The following is a 23,183-nucleotide window of genomic DNA, read 5'->3' as shown; positions in this document are numbered from 1 at the left end:
GAGAGAGAGAGAGAGAGAGAGAGAGAGAGAGAGAGAGAGAGAGAGAGAGAGAGAGAGAGAGAGAGAGAGAGAGAGAGAGAGAGAGAGAGAGAGAGAGAGAGAGAGAGAGAGAGAGAGAGAGAGAGAGAGAGAGAGAGAGAGAGAGAGAGAGAGAGAGAGAGAGAGAGAGAGAGAGAGAGAGAGAGAGAGACACGCAGCAAAGGTCGTCATGAACGGGACTCGAACACGCGACGCGCTGCTGTCGGGCAAAGAGCCGATATATGTGGCACGATGCGCCTGGACCGTTAGGCCAGCGGGCGCCCCGGAGAGGTCATCGTTACTCACATCCATGGAGAGGTCATTGTCATTGTTGACGGTGAGGTCCGCCAGCTCGCCCAGGTTCATGTCGGCTCCGGCCACAGCGTCCATGATGAAGACGTCAGAGGAGAAGCCAGAGCGCCACCTGCAGGCCATACAGAGAAGGGACAGACTCAGAGATTGTCCACAGGAACTCCTAATGTCCCTATTCTCATTCATTCGCCCGCAGGTCGAGATCATGGCTTTCACAATGCCACCACGCCAGACTTCCCGGGTCACACTTCATTGCCATCCCCAGTTCCTGCTTACAGATGGCATGTGTCCCTATAGCGATGACATCAGGGGCCACGGCGGTTTTCTACCTCTGGTCTGCTTTGAGGCAGGCATTCCAGAGAAGAAGGGAAGATATAAGCTCATGATCAGCTCTGTAGCAGTGGCCGGCAGACTGTGTTCTTCTGCGGTGGTGAACGCTCCACGCTGTGGACTCGTAGACTGGATTATGTTTTCACCAAGAGAGACAGACGGTAAATGAAGGGCGATCAAGTATAGAGCCTTGCAATTGATTTCGTCGACGAATACTAGAGATGTCCCGATACTGTATCGGTATCGGAAAAGTGTCGGTATCGGCCCTTATTTGGTCATATCGGTATCTGCGAACATGCCAGTCTAACCACCGATCGTATGAGTCGACTAAAACTAGACTAACATTCCAGCTGACTAAAATGTAAAAAGTACTATGACTAAAACTACAATTTGCTGTCAAAATCAACACTGGAGCCTTGAGGCACCCTGCTCAACAATAGTCTCCTTTAAATGAACAAAGAGCTAAAGAAAAGACAAAACAATAAATGCTAAAGAGAGTCAACAATGGATCTACAACCACGTGACTAGGAGGCAGGCGTGACTAATAGTACCAGTTGCCGTGCAATCTTAAATCGTCCTATGGTCCACACATAAACAAACTGTCTCTGCGATATTGTTGGGGAGGTCTGTCTGTCTGTCTGTAACCATGATATCGTTACGTCATGTTGTAGTATTGTTTTGTAGTCATCAGGATGATATCGTTACGTCATGTTGTAGTATTGTTTTGTAGTCGACAGGCAGGGACAACAGGCAGCGGCAACTTCCTTTTTCCCTCTCAATAAAAGCTCCCGTAGCCTGCAGCTTTTATTGAGAAAAATCGGTTTGAGGGAAAAGGAAGTTGCCGCCTGTTGTTCCTGCCTGTCGACTACAACATGACGTAGCGATATCATCCTGATGACTACAAAACAATGACTACAACATGACGTAACGATATCCTGATGACTACAAAACAATACTACAACATGACGTAACGATACCATCCTGATGACTACAAAACAATACTACAACATGACGTAACGATATCATCCTGATGACTACAAAACAATACTACAACATGACGTAACGATATCATCCTGATGACTACAAAACAATACTACAACATGACGTAACGATATCATCCTGATGACTACAAAACAATACTACAACATGACGTAACGATATCATCCTGATGACTACAAAACAATACTACAACATGACGTAACGATATCATCCTGATGACTACAAAACAATACTACAACATGACGTAACGATATCATCCTGATGACTACAAAACAATACTACAACATGACGTAACGATATCATCCTGATGACTACAAAACGATACTACAACATGACGTAACGATATCCTGATGACTACAAAACAATACTAAACATGACGTAACGATATCCTGATGACTACAAAACAATACTACAACATGACGTAACGATATCCTGATGACTACAAAACAATACTACAACATGACGTAACGATATCATCCTGATGACTACAAAACAATACTACAACATGACGTAACAATATCATGATGACTACAAAACAATACTACAACATGACGTAACGATATCCTGATGACTACAAAACAATACTACAGCATGACGTAACGATATCATCCTGATGACTACAAAACAATACTACAACATGACGTAACGATATCATCCTGATGACTACAAAACAATGACTACAACATGACCTAACGATATCATCCTGATGACTACAAAACAATACTACAACATGACGTAACGATATCATCCTGATGACTACAAAACAATACTACAACATGACGTAACGATATCATCCTGATGACTACAAAACAATACTACAACATGACGTAACGATATCATCCTGATGACTACAAAACAATACTACATGACGTATCCATAGCATCCTGATGACTACAAAACAATACTACAACATGACGTAACGATATCATCCGCTCCCGACAGGATCATATACCCTAAATGAAACGGTGCCCAGGCTAGTCTGTCTGTCTGTCTGTATCGTAAACAAGTGGAATGCTTTATGGTGTCGTCCACTCACAGTTAACAGTTTAGTGCGTGAAATGTACTGTGGTTCTGCGGGGGTTCTGCGGGGATCCTTACCTTCCCCGGAACGGGCCGGTCCCGACGCAGAGGGGGGCGGGGACGGTTTGGGAGGGAAGTCCGACATCAAACCCTGTAACTTGTTCCTGCGGTTTTCTGAACCCGACAACGAGAGAGAGACAGAGACAGAGAGAGAGAGAAACAGAGAGGGGTGTGTGTGTGTGTGTGTGTGTGTGTGTGTGTGTGTGAGAGAGAAACGGAGAGATTGAGAGAGAGAGAGAGAGAGAGAGAGAGAGAGAGAGAGAGAAACACACAGTCATGCAAAGAGAGAGAGTGAGGACAGACAGATGGAAGAGAGACCAAGAGAAACGGACCCGTAGGGAAGACAAAGGCAAATTATGGTATTATTTATATATATATATATATATATATATATTATATATTATATATTTATACTGCACAGGAATATAAATACATGTGGAGAAGATGCCCGGATGTATGTCAACTATGATAAGGAAAAAGGAGCAGATAGCGAACAGGGAGGTGAAAGACGGTAAATGTGCCTCAAGGTTCTTTTTAGCATCATGTGTACGTACGGGGAAAAGCCTCATTCATTAATACTGCATCTCGCCATTTGGTGTCACTCGCCGACTTTCACATTTTAACAGGTTTTCAAGCTGACGAATGCGTGTGGGGGGAATTCGGGTGGCGTGTGGGGGGGCTTTCGGGTGGCGGGGGGTGGTTTCGATTAAACTCCCGACAAACACGACTGGCCGTGTTTTGAGGGGTGAGACCCCGGGCATGGGAGGGCGATCTCCGCCACACTACGTTATGACTACTGTAGTTTGGCCAGGGGAGCCGTTTGGGCAGCGATAAATGTGCAGCACACATAAGGGGGCATCTTCAGCCCCTGCCCCTTTAACCCATCTATACAACAACTGCCCTTTTACCCGTCTGTAAGACAACTGCCCTTTTCACCCGTCTGTAAGACAACTGCCCTTTTCACCCGTCTGTAAGACAACTGCCCTTTCACCCGTCTGTAAGACAACTGCCCTTTTTACCCGTCTGTAAGACAACTGCCCTTTCACCCGTCTGTAAGACAACTGCCCTTTTACCCGTCTGTAAGACAACTGCCCTTTCACCCGCCTGTAAGACAACTGCCCTTTCACCCGTCTGTAAGACAACTGCCCTTTCACCCGTCTGTAAGACAACTGCCCTTTCACCCGTCTGTAAGACAACTGCCCTTTTACCCGTCTGTAAGACAACTGCCCTTTCACCCGTCAGTAAGACAACTGCCCTTTTACCCGTCTGTAAGACAACTGCCCTTTCCAGACCACGAATGCATCATTTACTACATGGTGGAAGAAATGCCAAATGCCCTCCTCTCCTCTCCTTTCCTTGCTTTTTTCCGAAGTCTCGGGGAACTTGAACACAGTATTTTTGCGTTGAACAAATTTGTTTAGAAATCCATGTCGTTATACACCGCATCCCCCTCCACTAGCTAAAAAGTGCTGGGTTTTCCCCCACGAAAATAGCAGATCTACAAGCTCTCAACGCGTCGCAGCGCGACGCGTTGATAGCTTGTAGATCTGCTATTTTCTCTATTTTTTGTCAAAAAGTGCCCTCTTGCAGGATTTCAGCCCCCTTTCCCACTCAGGAACACGTCCCCGAACGGCTGCCGGGGTCACCGTCGATAAATAAACCAGACCAGAGTGCTGGTGCTTTTTTCTGAGCAAAGGGTTTCATCACGCAAGCATTCTCCTTGTCCAAGTAATGCCGTCTACACCCTCCCACACTGTAGGGGTCAGCAGGGACTACACGCGTGGAGAAAAGTGGGAAATCGGCTATATTGGGAGAAAGGGGTGGGGGTGGGGGGGGGGGGGATACAATATATCATTAGCCGTTAGCTTGAAAATCAGCACGCTGTCAGCGAGTAACACCACAGTGCAAGGAAGTATATATCCGAGGCCGAGGACAGACAACATGCACAGTGTCCTTTGAGCATGATGTCTGACCACAAGAGACTCAGAGAGAGGGAGAGAGAGAGAGAGGAGGGAGAGAGAGAGAGAGAGAGAGAGAGAGAGAGAGAGAGAGGAGTGGAATCACAGCTGCAAGAGCGACAGGCATCGACAAGAGTTCATGAAACAGGCAACAGAGAGACGAGAGTGCTTGGGAATGACAACAGTTTTATTTGACAATAAAGAGGAGATGCCAGGACAATAGCGAGAAAAAGATGGGGGGGGGGGATAGAGGGAGAGGAGGGGGGGACAGATATATACACTGGTGGCAGTGATGGAGAAGAGGCAGTGGTTGGTGCCAAAGTGCTGGCAGGCAGTTGGCAGTTTTTTTTTTTTTTTTTTTTCAACTACAACGGCAACAGCGTACCTAACTCCCGTCCGTCCCCTGAGATCCGGGCCTCTCCCGCACCCTCCCCCTCCTCCCCCGAGCCCAGGAAGTCAAACTCGCTGAGCGCGTCCTCCGAGTCGTCCTCGTCCTCGTCCTCGTCTGGGTCCAGCTCCGTGGTCATGGGCTCCGAACCCATCTGGGGACAGACAGGAGAGGGACAGACAGACAGAGAGGGACAGACAGGAGGGACAGACAGAGAGGGACAGACAGACAGGAGGGACAGACAGACAGAGAGGGACAGACAGGAGGGACAGACAGAGAGGGACAGACAGAGAGGGACAGACAGACAGGAGGGACAGACAGACAGAGAGGGACAGACAGACAGAGAGGGACAGACAGGAGGGACAGACAGAGAGGGACAGACAGGAGGGACAGACAGACAGACAGACAGAGAGGGACAGACAGACAGAGAGGGACAGACAGACAGGAGGGACAGACAGGAGGGACAGACAGACAGAGAGGGACAGACAGGAGGGACAGACAGAGAGGGACAGACAGACAGGAGGGACAGACAGACAGAGAGGGACAGACAGGAGGGACAGACAGAGAGGGACAGACAGACAGAGAGGGACAGACAGGAGGGACAGACAGACAGAGAGGGACAGACAGGAGGGACAGACAGGAGGGACAGACAGGAGGGACAGACAGACAGAGAGGGACAGACAGGAGGGACAGACAGGAGGGACAGACAGACAGAGAGGGTCAGACAGGAGGGACAGACAGGAGGGACAGACAGGAGGGACAGACAGACAGAGAGGGACAGACAGACAGGAGGGACAGACAGACAGAGAGGGACAGACAGACAGGAGGGACAGACAGACAGAGAGGGACAGACAGAGAGGGACAGACAGAGAGGGACAGACAGGAGGGACAGACAGACAGAGAGGGACAGACAGACAGGAGGGACAGACAGACAGAGAGGGACAGACAGAGAGGGACAGACAGGAGGGACAGACAGAGAGGGACAGACAGAGGGACAGACAGAGGGACAGACAGGAGGGACAGACAGAGAGGGACAGACAGAGAGGGACAGACAGAGAGGGACAGACAGAGAGGGACAGACAGAGAGGGACAGACAGAGGGACAGACAGAGGGACAGACAGAGAGGGACAGACAGAGAGGGACAGACAGACAGAGAGGGACAGACAGAGAGGGACAGACAGAGAGGGACAGACAGAGGGACAGACAGAGAGGGACAGACAGAGAGGGACAGACAGAGAGGGACAGACAGAGAGGGACAGACAGAGAGGGACAGACAGAGAGGGACAGACAGGAGGGACAGACAGAGAGGGACAGACAGGAGGGACAGACAGACAGACAGACAGACAGGAGGGACAGACAGACAGAGAGGGACAGACAGGAGGGACAGACAGAGAGGGACAGACAGACAGAGAGGGACAGACAGAGAGGGACAGACAGAGAGGGACAGACAGACGGGAGGGACAGACAGACATAGAGGGACAGACAGGAGGGACAGACAGAGAGGGACAGACAGAGAGGGACAGACAGAGAGGGACAGACAGAGAGGGACAGACAGAGGGACAGACAGAGAGGGACAGACAGAGAGGGACAGACAGAGAGGGACAGACAGAGAGGGACAGACAGAGGGACAGACAGAGAGGGACAGACAGAGAGGGACAGACAGAGGGACAGACAGAGAGGGACAGACAGAGAGGGACAGACAGAGAGGGACAGACAGAGGGACAGACAGAGAGGGACAGACAGAGAGGGACAGACAGAGACAGATTATTGAGGAGAACAGAGGGAGTCGTGGACAGAAATGGATTGTTTTCTCCCCCCAGTGGCCTGACGTCGAAATTAAAAAAAGGTCTTCTAAATCCTGACAGTTTTCTGAAATACCTACAGTATGTGTCTAGGCCTTATATCGCTTTCATGTCAAGGACTCCAAAAAATTATATGCTATTGGCCGCCGACCCCCCATCTCAAAATATGTTGTTCCAGGGACCCCCCAGAAGCAAAGATTTGAGTTAAAATTGGTCGAGAGAATATATATTCAAAGATTTGCGCCACGTTTTCACGATTTTTCAAAAATAGCAGATCTACAAGCTCATAGCGTGCCACCGAGTGGCACGCTACGAGCTTGTAGATCTGCTATTTTTCAATAGCTAAAATATAACATAATGCTTAGAACACCAAAAGGGGTTCCCGCCCCAAAATGGGTTAAATAAAAGTAACAAGACCGCAATGTAGAAATACTCCCTTACAAGGGTGAATGTCTGGAATTCCAAATTTAGTTGAGCAAAAAGTAGCCTCGTTACGCTGCTGGATGGCACCATTGTGGAATTTTAACCCATTTAGACCCGAGGCCGATTCTAAACAAAAAAAAGTCTTCTAAATCCTAACAGTTTTCTACTATTATGTTTCTATGTCAGTAGTGCTCAACCTTTTCTGTACGGATTTGGCCGCCGACCCCCATCTGAAAAAATTTTCGGCCGCCGAAAGTATTCGGCAGAAAATGGCTTAAAAAATGCATTTTCGGCCTATTCAGTTTCGGCCCAAGTAGGCAGAAAATATATGACCGAATAGTGTATGCAATTAATGCATTCAAAAGAGCTGAATAAATGATTTATGGACCCATAATAGTGAATATTATTTAAGTGAAGTTTTGCCATAACCATAACATAACATTTGTAGAATCAAACTCAGGTTTTAATGGGTATACTAAGTGGGGATACTAAAACAGCGATATTCAGTTACACTTCATACCAATGATACTGTGTGGGTGTAGGTATGTTAAGTGATAACCACTTTCAACATGGCATTATAGGCAAAAGCTTTCTAAATCTTTCACGTTTTCCAAACATCTACAAGCTTGTAGGTCAACTATTTTCGCTATTTGTTGTACAACAAAGTATATAGTGCTTAAGTGGCATTCTGGACTAGACCCGTCTGGCTGGAAACATTGTGGTAGCAAGGACTGACCTTCTGACCTTTGAGCTACAGGACTGTGTCACAGTCATTACCAGGTGATTGAGAGATTATTTATTCTTTACTTACTCGGTATAAACATTCTATTTTAACTAGTGATGCACCGAATATTCGGCCGCAGAAAATGTTCGGCAGAAAATGGCTTAAAAAATGCATTTTCGGCCTATTCGGTTTCGGCCCGAATAGGCAGAAAATATATCACCGAATAGTGTATGCAATTAATGCATTCAAAAGGGCTGAATAAATGTTTTATGGACCCATAATAGTGATTATTATTTAAGTTAAGTTTTGCCATAACCATAACATAACATTTGTAGAATCAAACTCAGGTCTTAATGGGTTAACCCATTCTGACCGGGCACCCATTTTGGTGTTAGCATCATGTCGTGCTATACCTATTGAAAAATAGCAGGTCTGCTATTTTTGAAGAATCGAAGAACGACGGACATTTTTAGAATCTGATCTCAGGTCAGAATGGGTTAATCAGACCAGTGTGTGTGTCCAGTGGAAACCTCGTATGAATCTGATCTCAGGTCAGAATGGGTTAAGTGGGGATACTAAAACAGCGATATAAAACACATACCTTGACGACGGTACACCATACCTTGACGACGGTACACATACCTTGACGACGGTACACATACCTTGACGACGGTACACATACCTTGACGACGGTACACATACCTTGACGACGGTACACATACCTTGACGACGGTACACATACCTTGACGACGGTACACATACCTTGACGACGGTACACATACCTTGACGACGGTACACCATACCTTGACGACGGTACACATACCTTGACGACGGTACACCATACCTTGACGACGGTACACATACCTTGACGACGGTACACCATACCTTGACGACGGTACACATACCTTGACGACGGTACACATACCTTGACGACGGTACACCATACCTTGATGACGGTACACATACCTTGACGACGGTACACCATACCTTGACGACGGTACACATACCTTGACGACGGTACACCATACCTTGACGACGGTACACCATACCTTGACAACGGTACACATACCTTGACGACGGTACACATACCTTGACGACGGTACACATACCTTGACGACGGTACACATACCTTGACGACGGTACACATACCTTGACGACGGTACACATACCTTGACGACGGTACACATACCTTGACGACGGTACACATACCTTGACGACGGTACACATACCTTGACGACGGTACACATACCTTGACGACGGTACACATACCTTGACGACGGTACACATACCTTGACGACGGTACACCATACCTTGACGACGGTACACATACCTTGACACGGGACTTTTTGTTCTTGCGCGGGCCGTCGATGCAGTCCGTGGCCATGCCTTGGAAGTCGTCCTCTTCGTCGCTGTCGTCCTCGTCGTCGTCCTCGCAGCCGTGCAGGAAGGGGATCTGGGCGAGAACTGAGCCGCCCAGACGCTCCTTAGAGCTCTCCTTCCCCGCGTTCCTAAATGTACACGCGCACGCACACACACACACACACACACACACACACACACACACATTAACCACTCTGCTACAGTCAGGGGGGCAGTGAAGCCAATAGTGTCTGAAGCCAGTAGGAAATCCTGACTTCCTGAAAGTTCATATAATGGCCTGTTGTGGCGCCGTCTGTCATTGGGCCCAAAAAACCCCATAGCTCCATAGAGGTCCATGTATTTGGGCCCAACTTCACCTAGTCTGTATTACCTTAATAAACATGGTCATGAACAGAGTTGGGTGCAACGAGTAACGGAAAATCTCGTTACTGTAACGACACTACTTTGGTCGGTAACGAGTAATATAACGACACTACCTCCTCCAAATTGATAATCACATTACAGTTACTGGTCGCTGTAGCGCTGCCGTTACTCGTTACTTGCGTCACGTGGCTGCTTTCAGCAGTGTGTATTTGCGTAAGGAGAATAGGAGATGAGTTGAACATGAACACTAAAGGTGAGCCGGCAGCCGGTGTCAGCCTGTGTCAGCTCGGCAGCAGCACTTTTCGTATTGACAGGTAGGGTGCGTTCGAAAATACAGCACTGAGCGCATTGGCCATTGTGGCCAATACAACCAAAATATGTGCGCTCTGTGTGGACAATTTCAAATGCGCCCTAGTGATGCAACGCCCCCCCCCCCCCAATGCAAAGGATCACTGGAAACATGGCAGTGCTCATAGCAGCAACCGACACAAAGAAAAACAACATTTGAAGGCTGGAAATATGCACATTACTTTGACTTATTTTCAAAGAAAGACAAGAATGTGATAGTAAAATGCAGGCTTTGCCCAGGTCAGAAGCTTCTTTCTACTGCCTCGAACACGACGTCAAATCTATCGAAACATCTGAAGTCTAAACACGAGAACACAAAGTTGGTCACGCAAGAGATCCGCAGAGCAGCGTTGAGTTGTCGACCGACACCGAAGGTCCTACTCCAAGCAAGCAGCAAAAGATTGATTTTGAAATACGGAAGGGAACCTCCAAATCGGAGGTAAACAGCCTTGTTGCCTCGTACATAGTAGAGGAAATGTTGCCAATTTCAACGGTTGAATCTCCGTCTTTCCGAAAGAATACCCATATTGGGGAACGGTCAGCCGACAACAGACAGGAAAACTTTTACAACATTCTTGGACAATTGTTACAAGACCATGGAAAGTGAGCTAAAGAAGACATTTGAGAGCGTCGAATGTGTGTCAACCACCGCTGACATTTGGACGGCCCACAATAAAAGCTTCATGGCAATGACTGCCCATTGGATTAACCCAAGCGATTTCTCTCGTCAGAAAGCAGCCATTGCCTGCAAACTAATCAAAGGACAGCCACACATACGATGTTGTGGCTAGTGAAATTCAGCGTTTGGATTGTCACACACAGTCACAGACAACGGGTCGAACTTTGTCAAGGCTTTCAGAATATATGAGACTCGGCAGCATGCAGTAGATTCATTGGGAGGAGGAGGAGGAGGGAGAGGAAGATGAAGAGGTGACATTCACAGATGTTGGTGAAGTGCTGTCCCCATTCTGACCTGAGATCAGATTCATACGAGGTTTCCACTGGACACACACTGGTCTGATTAGCCCATTCTGACCCGAGATCAGATTCTAAAAAATGTCAGTCGTTCTTCGATTTTTCAAAAATAGCAGACCTACAAGCTCGTAGCGCGCCACTCGGTGGCGCGCTACAAGCTTGTAGGTCTGCTATTTCTGAACTTCCTTTCCTACTGGCTTCAGAACCGAACTTTTCGTCGGAAAGCTCCGGTACAACTACAACATGACGTCACTCGCAACTTCTGAAACGCATTCCTCCGAATTTTTGTTCTGAAAGCTGCACTCCCAGATGTTGTGACTCTCCGAACTCTACTTCGCAGAAAAAATTTAAGTCTGATCTTTCCCGACGAAAAGTTCGGTGGTCGGAGATTGTATGGACTGCCCTTAAGACACTGGCAAAGCGGGCTGGGCTCTCCCGGATGACAGAAAGTCTGCCTGATGCCATAGTACAGGTATTATTTTATTTATAAATTATTTTATTATTGTTATTGTTATTATTGAAACGTCAATCAGCCCAACATCTAGTCTAAGGTCAAATGACCACCAGTGTAGTGTGATTTATTGTGATCGTGTGAAAGAAATCAGATGCACATCCCTCCCTAACATGAAGCTCGCACTGAGTTAATGCACTTCCACCCAGAAGCAGTATTTTACATTTTGCCCTAAATTACGCTGTGAATGTAATATTTATTTAATGGAGCTGTGCTTCTGAAAATATAGTGAATTTTTTTAAGGGCATGACTCATCTCTGCCTGTTGCACCATTCACCCGTCAACTCCTTCCAGAGAGATGCATGCTTTGTAGACTACTCTATAAGATAAATTATATTTATATCTAATTTCTAAATTGTTTTATTATCGCAGGCCGTCAAGACACGATTTGCCTCTGTGATGGACAGCAGAGATGCTCTCCTTGCTGCTGTCCCTTTGCCAAAGTTTAACCCATTCTGAACGGGCACCCCTTTTGGTGTTAGCATCATGTTATGCTTTAGCTATTGAAAAATAGCAGATCTACAAGCTCATAGCGCGCCGCCGAGTGGCGCGCTACGAGCTTGTAGGTCTGCTATTTTTTTTTTATCGAACGAACGACGGACATTTTTAGAATCTGATCTCAGGTCAGAATGGGTTAATCAGACCAGTGTGTGTCCAGTGGGAAACCTCGTATGAATCCGATCTCAGGTCAGAATGGGTGGCTGAGAGAAGAGGACAAGAAAGACGCCCTGAGGAGAGGAGTGTCGCCCTTCCCCCGTGGATGAGCAGGAGGTTAGGCCTCAGCAGCACCTTCTAGTGCCCCAGTGGAGAGGCTGTTTAGCCTGGGCAGCCTTCTAGTGCCCCAGTGGAGAGGCTGTTTAGCCTGGGCAGCCTTGTGCTGACTCCAAGGAGGAACAGGCAACAGTCAGACAAACGATTTGAGAGACTCCTGCTTATGAGGTACAACCGCTGCTGTAGTGAGAATTGAGAAACCAGTCAAAAAGGGGAACAACATGTTTTGTTTCCCCTTTCAAGTCCGTCATCATCATCCAGTGATGTTAGGAAGGCCATTCTCGTGGGGTGGGGGTAGGGAACTGTGACGGACATTGTGCATTTGTTTGTTTAACTGTATGTAATGTGTTTTATTTTCGGGTTTTTTCATTATTTATTTATTTTTGTTCTGTATTTATTGTTGTCAAAACATTTTGTGATAAGATTTTGTTTGTATTTGTGCTGCCATGGGGATGTGGGGGGGGGGGGGATATATGTAAATTGTTTTCAAAATACTTATTTTTACTGTAAAGAAAATCAATAAACCTATGTTAAAAAAAAGGCCATTCTCTTATTTTATTAATGGATATATATATATATATATATATATATATATATATATATACATATATATAGTTTTATTTTGAGGCAGCCTACTGCTTTAACTTGTTCAACAACCTACCTCTCCTCTGAGTGTGTTACTTGGGAAGTGTGTATTTTTTATTTTATTTGTGGATAGATTATTTTGAGTTGATATGTGCACTAAAGTTGTTGGGGAAGTCCAGTCTGTTAACTATGAGTGGATAACCCAATTAAGCATTACACTTGTTTACAATAGGGTCCACCTTGTTCAATTCATCAAAGCATTGGGAAGGCCAGTCTGTTTTTTTTTTTGTTTTTTTTCCTGGATATATTATTGTTTATTATATGAATCAGTTGATTTTTGCACTAAGGTTGTTGTTGGGAAGGCCAGTCTGTTACTTTGGCAGTTAATATTTCCACTATACTGTTATTATTTGCACTATTATTTTTATTTGAATATAATTTGGGAAGGTTCATATTTGCCTACCTATGGTACAGTGGTGTTCAACCCTTTTCATATCAAGGCACATTATGTATTCTGCATTTGACCATTTTGATGAGATTTGGTCTCACAAAACTAAATAGGATAAGATTTTGTCCACAATTCCATTCTGTATTGATGTTCATTGTTTGTATCATTAGGTGAGACAGGCAAACAGGCAAAATAACAATTATTCTACATTCTCTAATTTGGTTTCATTTTACACTATCAAGAGTTAAATATATAAGGGTTAAATATCTAGCCCATTCTGAACGGGAACCCATTTTGGTGTTAGCATCATGTTATGCTTTAGCTATTGAAAAATAGCAGATCTACAAGCTCATAGCGCAGGTCTGCTATTTTTGAAAAATCGAAGAACGACTGACATTTTTAGAATCTGATCTCAGGTCAGAATGGGTTAATCAGACCAGTGTGTGTCCAGTGGAAACCACCTGGAACAGCCTCAAGGCTAACTGGTGGAGTGGTGGTCCACAGAGCACCACTGGTTGAAAACCACTGTCAGTGTCACTGTGTTACATAAGAGATGTAGTAGGTGGTACTTGAGCCCCCTCTTGTGGTTTGACTGAATACTTTATTCAATAAAGATTTGTTAACCTGAGATCAGATTCTGAAAATGTCAGTCGTTCTTCGATTTTTCAAAAATAGCAGACCTACAAGCTCGTAGCGCGCCACCATGAGCTTGTAGATCTGCTATTTTTAAATAGCTAAAGCATAACATAGTGCTAACACCAAAATGGGTTCCCGCCCAGAATGGGTTAAGTGTGTGGCAGTTGGCCCAGGCCGTAGCGTAACGGTCTGGGCACCGGACTGGTAATCCAGTCGCAGTGTGCCGCGGGTTCGACTCCCGGACCCGACACGGCCTTTACTGCATGTCATCCCCCCATCTCTCTCCCGTTTCCTGTCAGCCTACTGTCTGTCCCTTCAAAAATCAATAAAAGGCGTAAGCCGCAAAAAAATATCTAAAAAAAAAAAAAAAGTGTGTGGCAGTTCAGTGCAAATTATTTGACAATGCATCTCAGGCGATTTTATCAAAATCGCTAGAGTCAAAATAAAAACCAACGAAGAAGAAGGGGATAAGTCCCGCCTTGTTGTCTGGGCCAGCCAATGGGCCAGCTGGGCCCAAACGGATCTACAAAGATGGCGATTTACTGACACGGCTTCATCTTACGTCCATATCAGACCCGGAGAACACTTTGTCCATATCTTTTTTTTTTACAGTAAATGGCTACAGTACATAGTCATGGAATAAAACAAAAATAAAATCTCATGACTGAAAATGTAATGTTGAGGTATTATGTGATGTTCTACAGGCCAGGGGTTCCCAAACCTTTTCATGTCAAGGACCCCCAAAATTATACTACTCATTAGCCCCGCGGACGCCCATTTGAAAACACACGCCAGAGACCCCCATAAGAGAAGATTTTTACGGCTCTTAGCAGTGATTCTCAACCCGTTTAATTTCAAGGACCCCCAGACATGCATTAGTCTACGGACCCCCATTTAATGGCATTTATATCTCTGGGACCCCCAATTTATATTGCAAAAAAAATCTATGTTCATTTATCTCTGAGAGTGTACAAATGGAAGCAAATGGACCCTAACAGGTCCATTTGCTTCCATTTGTACACTCTCAGAGTTACAGTCCCATAAGGGTCCATTGGGTTCCAAACTATCATTTAGCTGGGGACCCCCTGGAAGTGGAACTGCCTCAAGGACCCCCTTTGGGAACCACTGCGTTAATCGATCCGTTTGCTTTGCTGCCACCAGTCTGTACAGCATTACAGAATGTCAGATTTATGACCGCAGCGTCATAAGTGCGCACACACTCGCGCAGTGTTTAATGTCAACGGCCATGCAGCTGCCCCACATGCCTACATGCCCACATACCCCCAATCTATGTCATAGAAATGCCACCATAGAACTTCTAAGTAAAAAGGGGAACGCCACACCCGTTTGCACGAGAGAGAGAGTGTGCACGTTTACTTACACATGAAACTGAACTTTATATGCCCTGTATAAAGATCTTCGAGCATAGTAGATCTCAAGTTCACAACGCATCGCAGCCTGCTGTGACCTGAACTTCTGAACATAAGGACACTAGGTTGAACTAAAAAATACGGGGAAGCAGCTTTTTGCTTCTACGGGCCGTCGGCATGGAACAAGCTCCCACTGTACCTTCGTCAGGCAGCCTCTGTAGACATTTTTAAAGCACAGCTCAAGACCCACTTCTACAACATTGCTTTTAATTGATCTTTTATTTTTATTTTATTTTTATTATTTTATTTTGTTATTCATGTCCTCACTGTATTGCATTACTGCTTGTTTTTTGTCGTTGCCTTGCTGTATTGCATTACTGCTTGTTTTTTGTCGTTGCCTTGCTTTTATTTTATTCTCCATTGTTCTGTAAAGCACTTTGAGCTGCATTTCATGTCATGAAAAGGTGCTATACAAATAAAGTTTTATTATTATTATTATTAAAAGAAAAAAAAAATATATATAAATATATAAAAACAAAAAACCTGCTTTATGATAATTCAATTAAAACACTTTGACTCCTGAACACGAGTTAATTGACTGTACAACTTTCCCTCCCGTTCGTGCGAGTTATGTTTTCATCGTTTAATCCGCGTTTTTGATTAAGTTCTAAGTCACAGAGACTTTCCGCATGACAAGAGTGGGATAGGTGACGTGTTTTGATGATGACGTCATCACAAAAAAGGCCCGTCGCTCTGGCGTGCAAAGGGGTTGTGGGAAATGGAGTCCCGATGCATTACAATTAGGGCTGCGAAAAAGCTTGTATAATTGTAAAGGTTTTATCAACTGAATGATTTAAACACACAAAGGTTAAATCCAAGAGTAAGAACATTATATTATTTAGCTTGCACAAATTTGAACCAGTACAAAAGTTACAAAATCTCTTCTCACTCAATACCAGAACAATACATTAGTATTAAAACAGGTGTAAAATAAATACAATTGGCAGGCTTAGCTTAGCTGGTAGTAAATGCACTATGCAGAAACCCAGGCCATAATGCATTGCATGCACAGGTATTTGTGCAAGAAAAAAAAAGAAAAAGAAAAAAAAATGATTTTTGGAAAATGAGAATCGATTCTGAATCGGACGGCATTAGAATCGCGATTCTAACTCGAATCGATTTTTTTTGACAGGCCTAATTACAATGGCAGCGGTGGTGGTGCCGCGCAGCATGCACCTCCCTCCTCCTCCGCCGAGATCGCCACTTTGGAATATTTCTTAACGCTACGACAAGCGACTACACCGTTCTTTTCATGACAAGCGACTCGGCGGTCGACGCAGTGGCTCTTCGAAGGTTAGTGAAAACCAGGGGGGCAGTCAGCCAGATATTTCGTGAAGCCTCATTTGAAATCGGTAGTTCATATAATGGCCTGTTGTGGCGCTGGACTGGACCCAAAAAGCCCCATAGCTCCATAGAGGCCCATGTATTTTGGCCCAACTTCACCTAGACTGTATTACCTTAATAAACATGGTCATGAATACTTTCTTCTTCCAGTCACTAGTTTAAAGTCTCATTTATAATGTCATAATATTGTTTTTGGAAAATTATGGTCCCATGACCATAAAGAAAAAAAAACATCGCGTATGTTCTGAGGGGCGTGGCTACCGTTACAGTCTATGATCGGGATTCCCCTCCCACTCGAGTCAAAATAAAAACCAACGGAGAAGAAGGGGGGGAAGTCCCGCCTCGTTGTCTGGGCAGCCAATGGCCAGCTGGTCCAAAACGGAGCCAGCCAATGGCCAGCTGGTACCAAACGGATCTAGAAAGATGGCGACTTACATCCATATTATTACAGGCTTCATTTTACGTTCATGTTAGACCCGGCGAACGCTTTGTCCATATTTTTTACAGTCTATGGTGAAAACATGGCAGGGAGATCTGGTATCACGACATTAACCCATTTAGGATTTAAAATGTCTTTTAAATCCTGACAGTTTTCTGAAAAACCTCATGTTTCTGTATCAGTGTTTCTCAATATTTCATGTCAAGGACCCCAAAAATTATATGTATTTGGCCACAACCCCCATCTGAAAATGTGTCGTTCCAGGGACCTCCCCCCAGAAGCAAAGATTCACTCTGTAACAACATATTCAAAGATTTGAGTCACATTTTCACGATTTTTCAAAAACAGCAGGCCTACGCGGAACTCTGTGCCGCGCTATGAACTTGTAGAGCTGCTATTTTTCCAATAGCTAAAGTATAACATAATGCTAAAAAACACCAAAACGGGTTCCCACCCAAAAATGGGTTAAAACTGTTAACCAAGATGAAGTCGTTTCTAGGTTGTAATTGTAAATATTCAATATATTTCCCACTAGTCTCACTGACCTCTTAATCTGCTCCTCTATCTGTCTGACCAGCAGGGACTCCCCGGCCCCTGCCAGGGCCAGGGCCTCGGGCTCTGGCGGGGGGTCGCTGGGCGGGGGGCCGTTGGCCTCGGGGCTGCTCCGGCCCAATAAGGAGCGCACGCGCTTGGACCGCATGTCCAGGATGGTGTCCGAGTATCCCACCTCCTCCAGGTACCTACGCGCACACACACACACACACACACACATACACACACACACGTTTGTAAAGTATTACTATACTTGTGAGGACATCGACATTTTAGGACAGTGATTTTACTTTAGTAAACCTCATTTCCTTTCAGGACTTTCCCCCCCCCCAATGGCTCTCCCTGCAGAAGACGACTTTTACCACTTTTTGGGGGTTGTTTTTTCCCCCCCATTTCAGAAAAAGCTGGCTGATAGCTACCGTCTCTCTAGCACTGCGTCTAACGCTCAGCTCCGCTGTGGTCCGTAGATGAAATTATTGCTTTTTTTTTTTCTCTGAATTGAGGCGTTTGATGAAAACAAATGTCGCTGCCTCGCGGTTACAATATTAACCCATTTTGACCTGAGATCACATTCTAAAAATGTCTTCTACAGCCTGACAGTTTTCTGAAAAAGCCATGTTTCTATGTCAGTCGTTCTTTAGCCTCGATACCCAGGCTTTAATTTCGTCTGCGCGAAAGATGAAAGCCTGGAAAAAGCCGTGGGCTGAACCAGTCTAAAAGTGGGAGTCAACCCTTCCGGGTGGGCGTCGCTCTAAATGATGTGACGTAGAGCTGCACTAGGGGGGAGAGGAGGGGCCGGGAGTGACGGACAGATCGATGAGATCCAATCAGGGTGCGCGCATTTCTGAGGCGCGACCCGCCCCTCTAGACCAGAAATGTCTCTGCTTAGGTCAGGCTAGTCGTTCTTTGATTTTTCAAAAATAGCAGACCTACAAGCTCGTAGCGCGCCACTCGGTGGCGCGCAAGTTTACGTCATATTTGGCCAAATTTCACAGTCTCAGTCTAAGGAGGAGTTTTACGTTTCCCTTATGTTTGTGTTTTGCGGACATTTGACCTAATTTCTCCTTTCATTGTCGATGGCAAATATGAGACGTGAGGGGACAAGAGGACGAAATCTTTCCCTTCATTGTCAAATGGCATTTCATGTTTGTGTTGTGGACATTTTGTGGGGACAAAAGCTGTATATAGGAGGTGCTAGCCCCTCCTATATACAGCTTTTGTCCCTCCAAAAAAGAAATGACACCCGTGTGAAGTGAGGGGGGCACTCTTATCATCGTACACCATCATGACGTAACATGTAAACACATGACGGAAATTCTCCATTCATCGTCAACAGGAATTCACAAGACGGAAATCTTATCTACACTACGAGAGCCTCCGTCTCTCGAGGTATTGACCCCGTGGTTGGACCTGGTTGACGCGCTGCTGTTAACCCATTCTGACCTGAGATCAGATTCATACGAGGTTTCCACTGGACACACACTGGTCTGATTAAGACTTGTACCGTTCGCTGTGAGTCAGTGCTCCAATGATAAACACAGGCAGCTCTTCGTGCTTTTAAATATGTATTGCTTGCTTCACCTGTTCACCATAGTCAGTACAGTACATCTGCGTTTTCATAAAACAACCCATAATTGGAGACAGATAAATAAACATTTCCAACAAACAGACATTTCGCTCCACAGTGTTTGAACAACAGTGACATACCTGCAGTCAAAAACCATTGCCCTTCCGGGTCAATCCTCCCTACAAATGCCAGTGAACCTGACGCTTATAAGGACAACAGCGCCACCCCATGGTCACAAATTCACTTGATAATTGTACTCATTTGGCCCTTACATACACTAATAGCTGAATAAAGGAGGGGCTAAAGGAAGGAGGGGCTAAATCTACACCAATAGCTGAATAAAGGAGGGGCTAAAGGAAGGCTTACTTGCGTAGTAGCTGACGGCCCTCTTTCCAGGACATCTGATTGGCTGGCTCAGAATCGGACTCAGCGGGCCCATTGGGTACTGCGGGGACAAGAAAGAAATGGTCGTGGACTTCGTGGTGTACAATACCAAAACAAAGGTTTAATTATACAAGAATATACAAAATGCAATCAATAACCGGGGTTTTTCTTTGGATGACATGCACTTTACGGACGGAATCAGCAAATAGGAGGGGTCATAGCTGAAAAACTAAGAACCTGGGAGATATTAGACATAGGAGATATATTGGATTACGGTATATATTATGACGAAGCTCACGGCGAAACGCGTCGTGCTAATAAATAAGTTTGATGCAGTAAGTTGTCCGTCTCTGTTCCCTGGAGTGTGCAGTCCTTTCCTTGGAAGGTTTTTCTCTTTTTTTGATGTCTATGCCTGCTAGTAACTAAAAGTTTTTTTTTTTTCCCCGGTGGAAACAAAATGCCCTTTTGGCCTCAGCCTCAGAGTGCTTCCACTAAGGAAAGTAGGCTTTCTAATGACACCTGGAATGTCTCAGTGTTACTCTAGTTTTAGTCGACTAAATGTCATGAGATTTTAGTCGACTGAATCTACAGTTGATGTAGTCGACTAAAATGTATTTCGGCGGTCCTCGATGCCGTCGTAATGACCCGATTTTACACTTGCTGAAAATAGCCGATCTACAAGCTCACAACGCGTCACAGCGTGACGTTGTAGATCTGCTATTTTCAGCATGCAACCAAGTGTAAAATGACTTATAGTGGATCTCTTGTCCACTAGGCCCTTCCTAACATTTGCGTCTAGTTTTTATTTGTCTAGGAAATTGTCAGTATATTTAGTCTCAGTTTTAGTCACCATAGCTTTGTTTTCATTTAGTTTCCATTTAGTTTTAGTTTAAGGAAAAAGGTAGTCGACAAACAATTTGCATCTTAGTTTTAGTCGAGGAAATCAACAGCGCTGTCATACATACGTTGCTCCGCCTCCATCTCAGGCTTCTTGTCTCCTGGACTCTGATCGCCTCCACTTTTCAACTTCTGATGCTTGGCCCTGCAACGCACACAAACCACCACACGGGGGCAGTGTTACAAGAGAATGCCTCTAAACACAGGAAGAAAACATCCAAAACATCTCCATCCATCCATCCATACAGAATGCTGTGTGTGTGTGTGTGTGTGTGTGTGTGTGTGTGTGTGTGTGTGTGTGTGTGTGTGTGTGTGTGTGTGTGTGTGTGTGTGTGTGTGTGTGTGTGTGTGTGTGTGTGTGTCAGTGTTGTTTTTGGCAGCAAATTTCTATTTTAGTTTTAGTCTTGAATAGTTTTCACTTAGTTTTAGTCACATTTTAGTCACCTGGAATGTTCTAGTGTTTAGTCTAGTTTTAGTCGACTAAATGTCATACGATTTTAGTCGACTAAATCTACAGTTGATTTAGTCGACTAAAATGTGTTTTGACAGGCCTTGATGTCGTAATGACATATTTTACACTTTGGTTGCATGCTGAAAATAGCAGATCTACAATCCCACAATGCGTCGCAGCGCATTTTAGTCTAGTTTTTTATTTGTCGACGAAATTGTCAGTATATTTAGTCTTAGTTTTAGTCATCATAGATTCGTTTTTATTTAGTTTTAGTCAGTGAAAAAAGGTAGTCGACGGAAAAAATTTCGTCTTAAGTTTTAGTCGACGAAAACAACACTGGCGTGTGTGTGTGTGTCTAACCTCTCTTGTTTCAGAGCGTATTCCAGCATCTTGATTCTTCTAACCAGGTCCTGCTTCATGTTTTCCTGTCCTTTCCTCTCGCCCTGAAGGAACGCCACCTGAGCCTGCACACACACACACACACACACACACAGACACACATAAAAGAGAGGCTGTTAATTAAGGCACATATCCGCTGAATGCACATGTGCATGTTAACCCAGTTTAGAGCATCACAGCTGCACAGACGCTGTCGAAAAGCAGACGTCGGTTAACCCATTCTGACCCGACGTCGTCGACATTTAAAAAAAATGTCTTAAACCCTCCAGTTTTCTGAAATACAGTTTTCTACATCAGTGGTTTCTCAATATTTCATGTCAAGGACCCCAAAAATTATATGTAATTGGCCTCCGACCCACATCTGAAAAGGTTTTGTTCCAGGGACTCCCCCAGAAGCAAAGATTTGAGTTAAAAACGTTGGTTCTGAAAAAAATATATATTCCAAATTTGCGGCACATTTTCACGATTTTTCAAAAATAGCAGACCTACAAGCTCGTAGTGCGCCACCGAGTGGCGCACTACGAGCTTGTAGATCTGCTACTTTTCAATAGCTAAAGTATAACATAATGCTTAAATAAAACACCAACAGGGGTTCCCGCCAAGAATGGGTTAATTTAGTGCTGGTGCAAACTAAATGGATTTAATTCAACAACACAAAACACGGGCTATTTTCAATCGTTTTGCACATTGTGCACCAAATTATAAAATAGGACATGCGTGGTTAATCGCACTAATGGATTTAGTCGATTCATTGGGAAAAAAAACAAGCTTCATGATTATTATTATTATTTAATATCGCAATAATTATGGAAAGATAATCACTGGGAAAAGAATAGATGATTAATTTGTGGCCCTCGTTAAGTTTCATGCTCAGCATCGAGTTGTTCATTTGATTCATGTTGTCAACAGAGTTTCACTTAAACAGAGGGTAGGATATTTAAGGTTGAATTCTCCGAAACCAAAAGCAATAAGTAGAGGGTGGCTGTTTATTTTTAAACTCCTGACCGAGCTCTCACCACACACACACACATCTGCAGCGGAGAGGATACACACACACACACACACACACACACACACACACACACACACACACATCTGACCGAGCTCTCACACACACTCACACACACACATCTGCGCACACACACACACACATCCTCTGGCCTCGCTCGCTCACATACCTACTCTCAAGTCACATCCTTCCTCTCTCTCTTTGCTTCCTCGCTCCCAATTCCCTTCCTTTTCCCTTTTCTGTGAGCTGATGGAGACGAAAAAGAATGTGTGTCTGTGTGTGTGTGTGTGTGTGCGTGTCTGCTAAAGCAGCTAACTCCACCACCTCTCCCCCTCTCAAACTGTCTGCTAAAGCAGCTAACTCCACCACCTCTCCCCCTCTCAAACTGTCTGCTAAAGCAGCTAACTCCACCACCTCTCCCCCTCTCAAACTGTCTGCTAAAGCAGCTAACTCCACCACTTCTCCCCCTCTCAAAATGTCTGCTAAAGCAGCTAACTCCACCACCTCCCCCCTCTCAAACTGTCTGCTAAAGCAGCTAACTCCACCACCTCCCCCCCTCTCAAACTGTCTGCTAAAGCAGCTAACTCCACCACCTCCCCCCCTCTCAAACTGTCTGCTAAAGCAGCTAACTCCACCACCTCTCCCCCTCTCAAACTGTCT

General features: G+C 45.0%; 2 protein-coding genes across 2 annotated transcripts in view; one reads left to right on the top strand and one right to left on the bottom strand.

The window, feature by feature from the left end:
• fkrp (fukutin related protein) overlaps window positions 1-23,183 on the top strand; it is a 101,901-nt gene that overhangs the window by 58,680 nt on the left and 20,038 nt on the right. The gene's annotated exons all lie outside the window — the stretch shown is intronic.
• Window positions 1-23,183, bottom strand: part of strn4 (striatin, calmodulin binding protein 4) — an 87,999-nt gene that overhangs the window by 48,878 nt on the left and 15,938 nt on the right. Inside the window, 9 exon segments of the mRNA XM_083773549.1 lie at window positions 325-431; window positions 434-442; window positions 2,758-2,853; window positions 5,083-5,239; window positions 9,365-9,542; window positions 17,810-18,004; window positions 19,750-19,828; window positions 20,733-20,809; window positions 21,476-21,579. Coding sequence (XP_083629675.1) covers window positions 325-431; window positions 434-442; window positions 2,758-2,853; window positions 5,083-5,239; window positions 9,365-9,542; window positions 17,810-18,004; window positions 19,750-19,828; window positions 20,733-20,809; window positions 21,476-21,579 — 1,002 coding nt within the window.

The sequence above is a fragment of the Protomyctophum parallelum genome (assembly GCF_964188405.1).
Source record: "Protomyctophum parallelum genome assembly, chromosome: 9".
Taxonomy (NCBI): domain Eukaryota; kingdom Metazoa; phylum Chordata; class Actinopteri; order Myctophiformes; family Myctophidae; genus Protomyctophum; species Protomyctophum parallelum.
The sequence above is the reverse complement of the archived record's forward strand: the minus strand, read 5'-3'. Positions and strand labels throughout refer to the sequence as shown.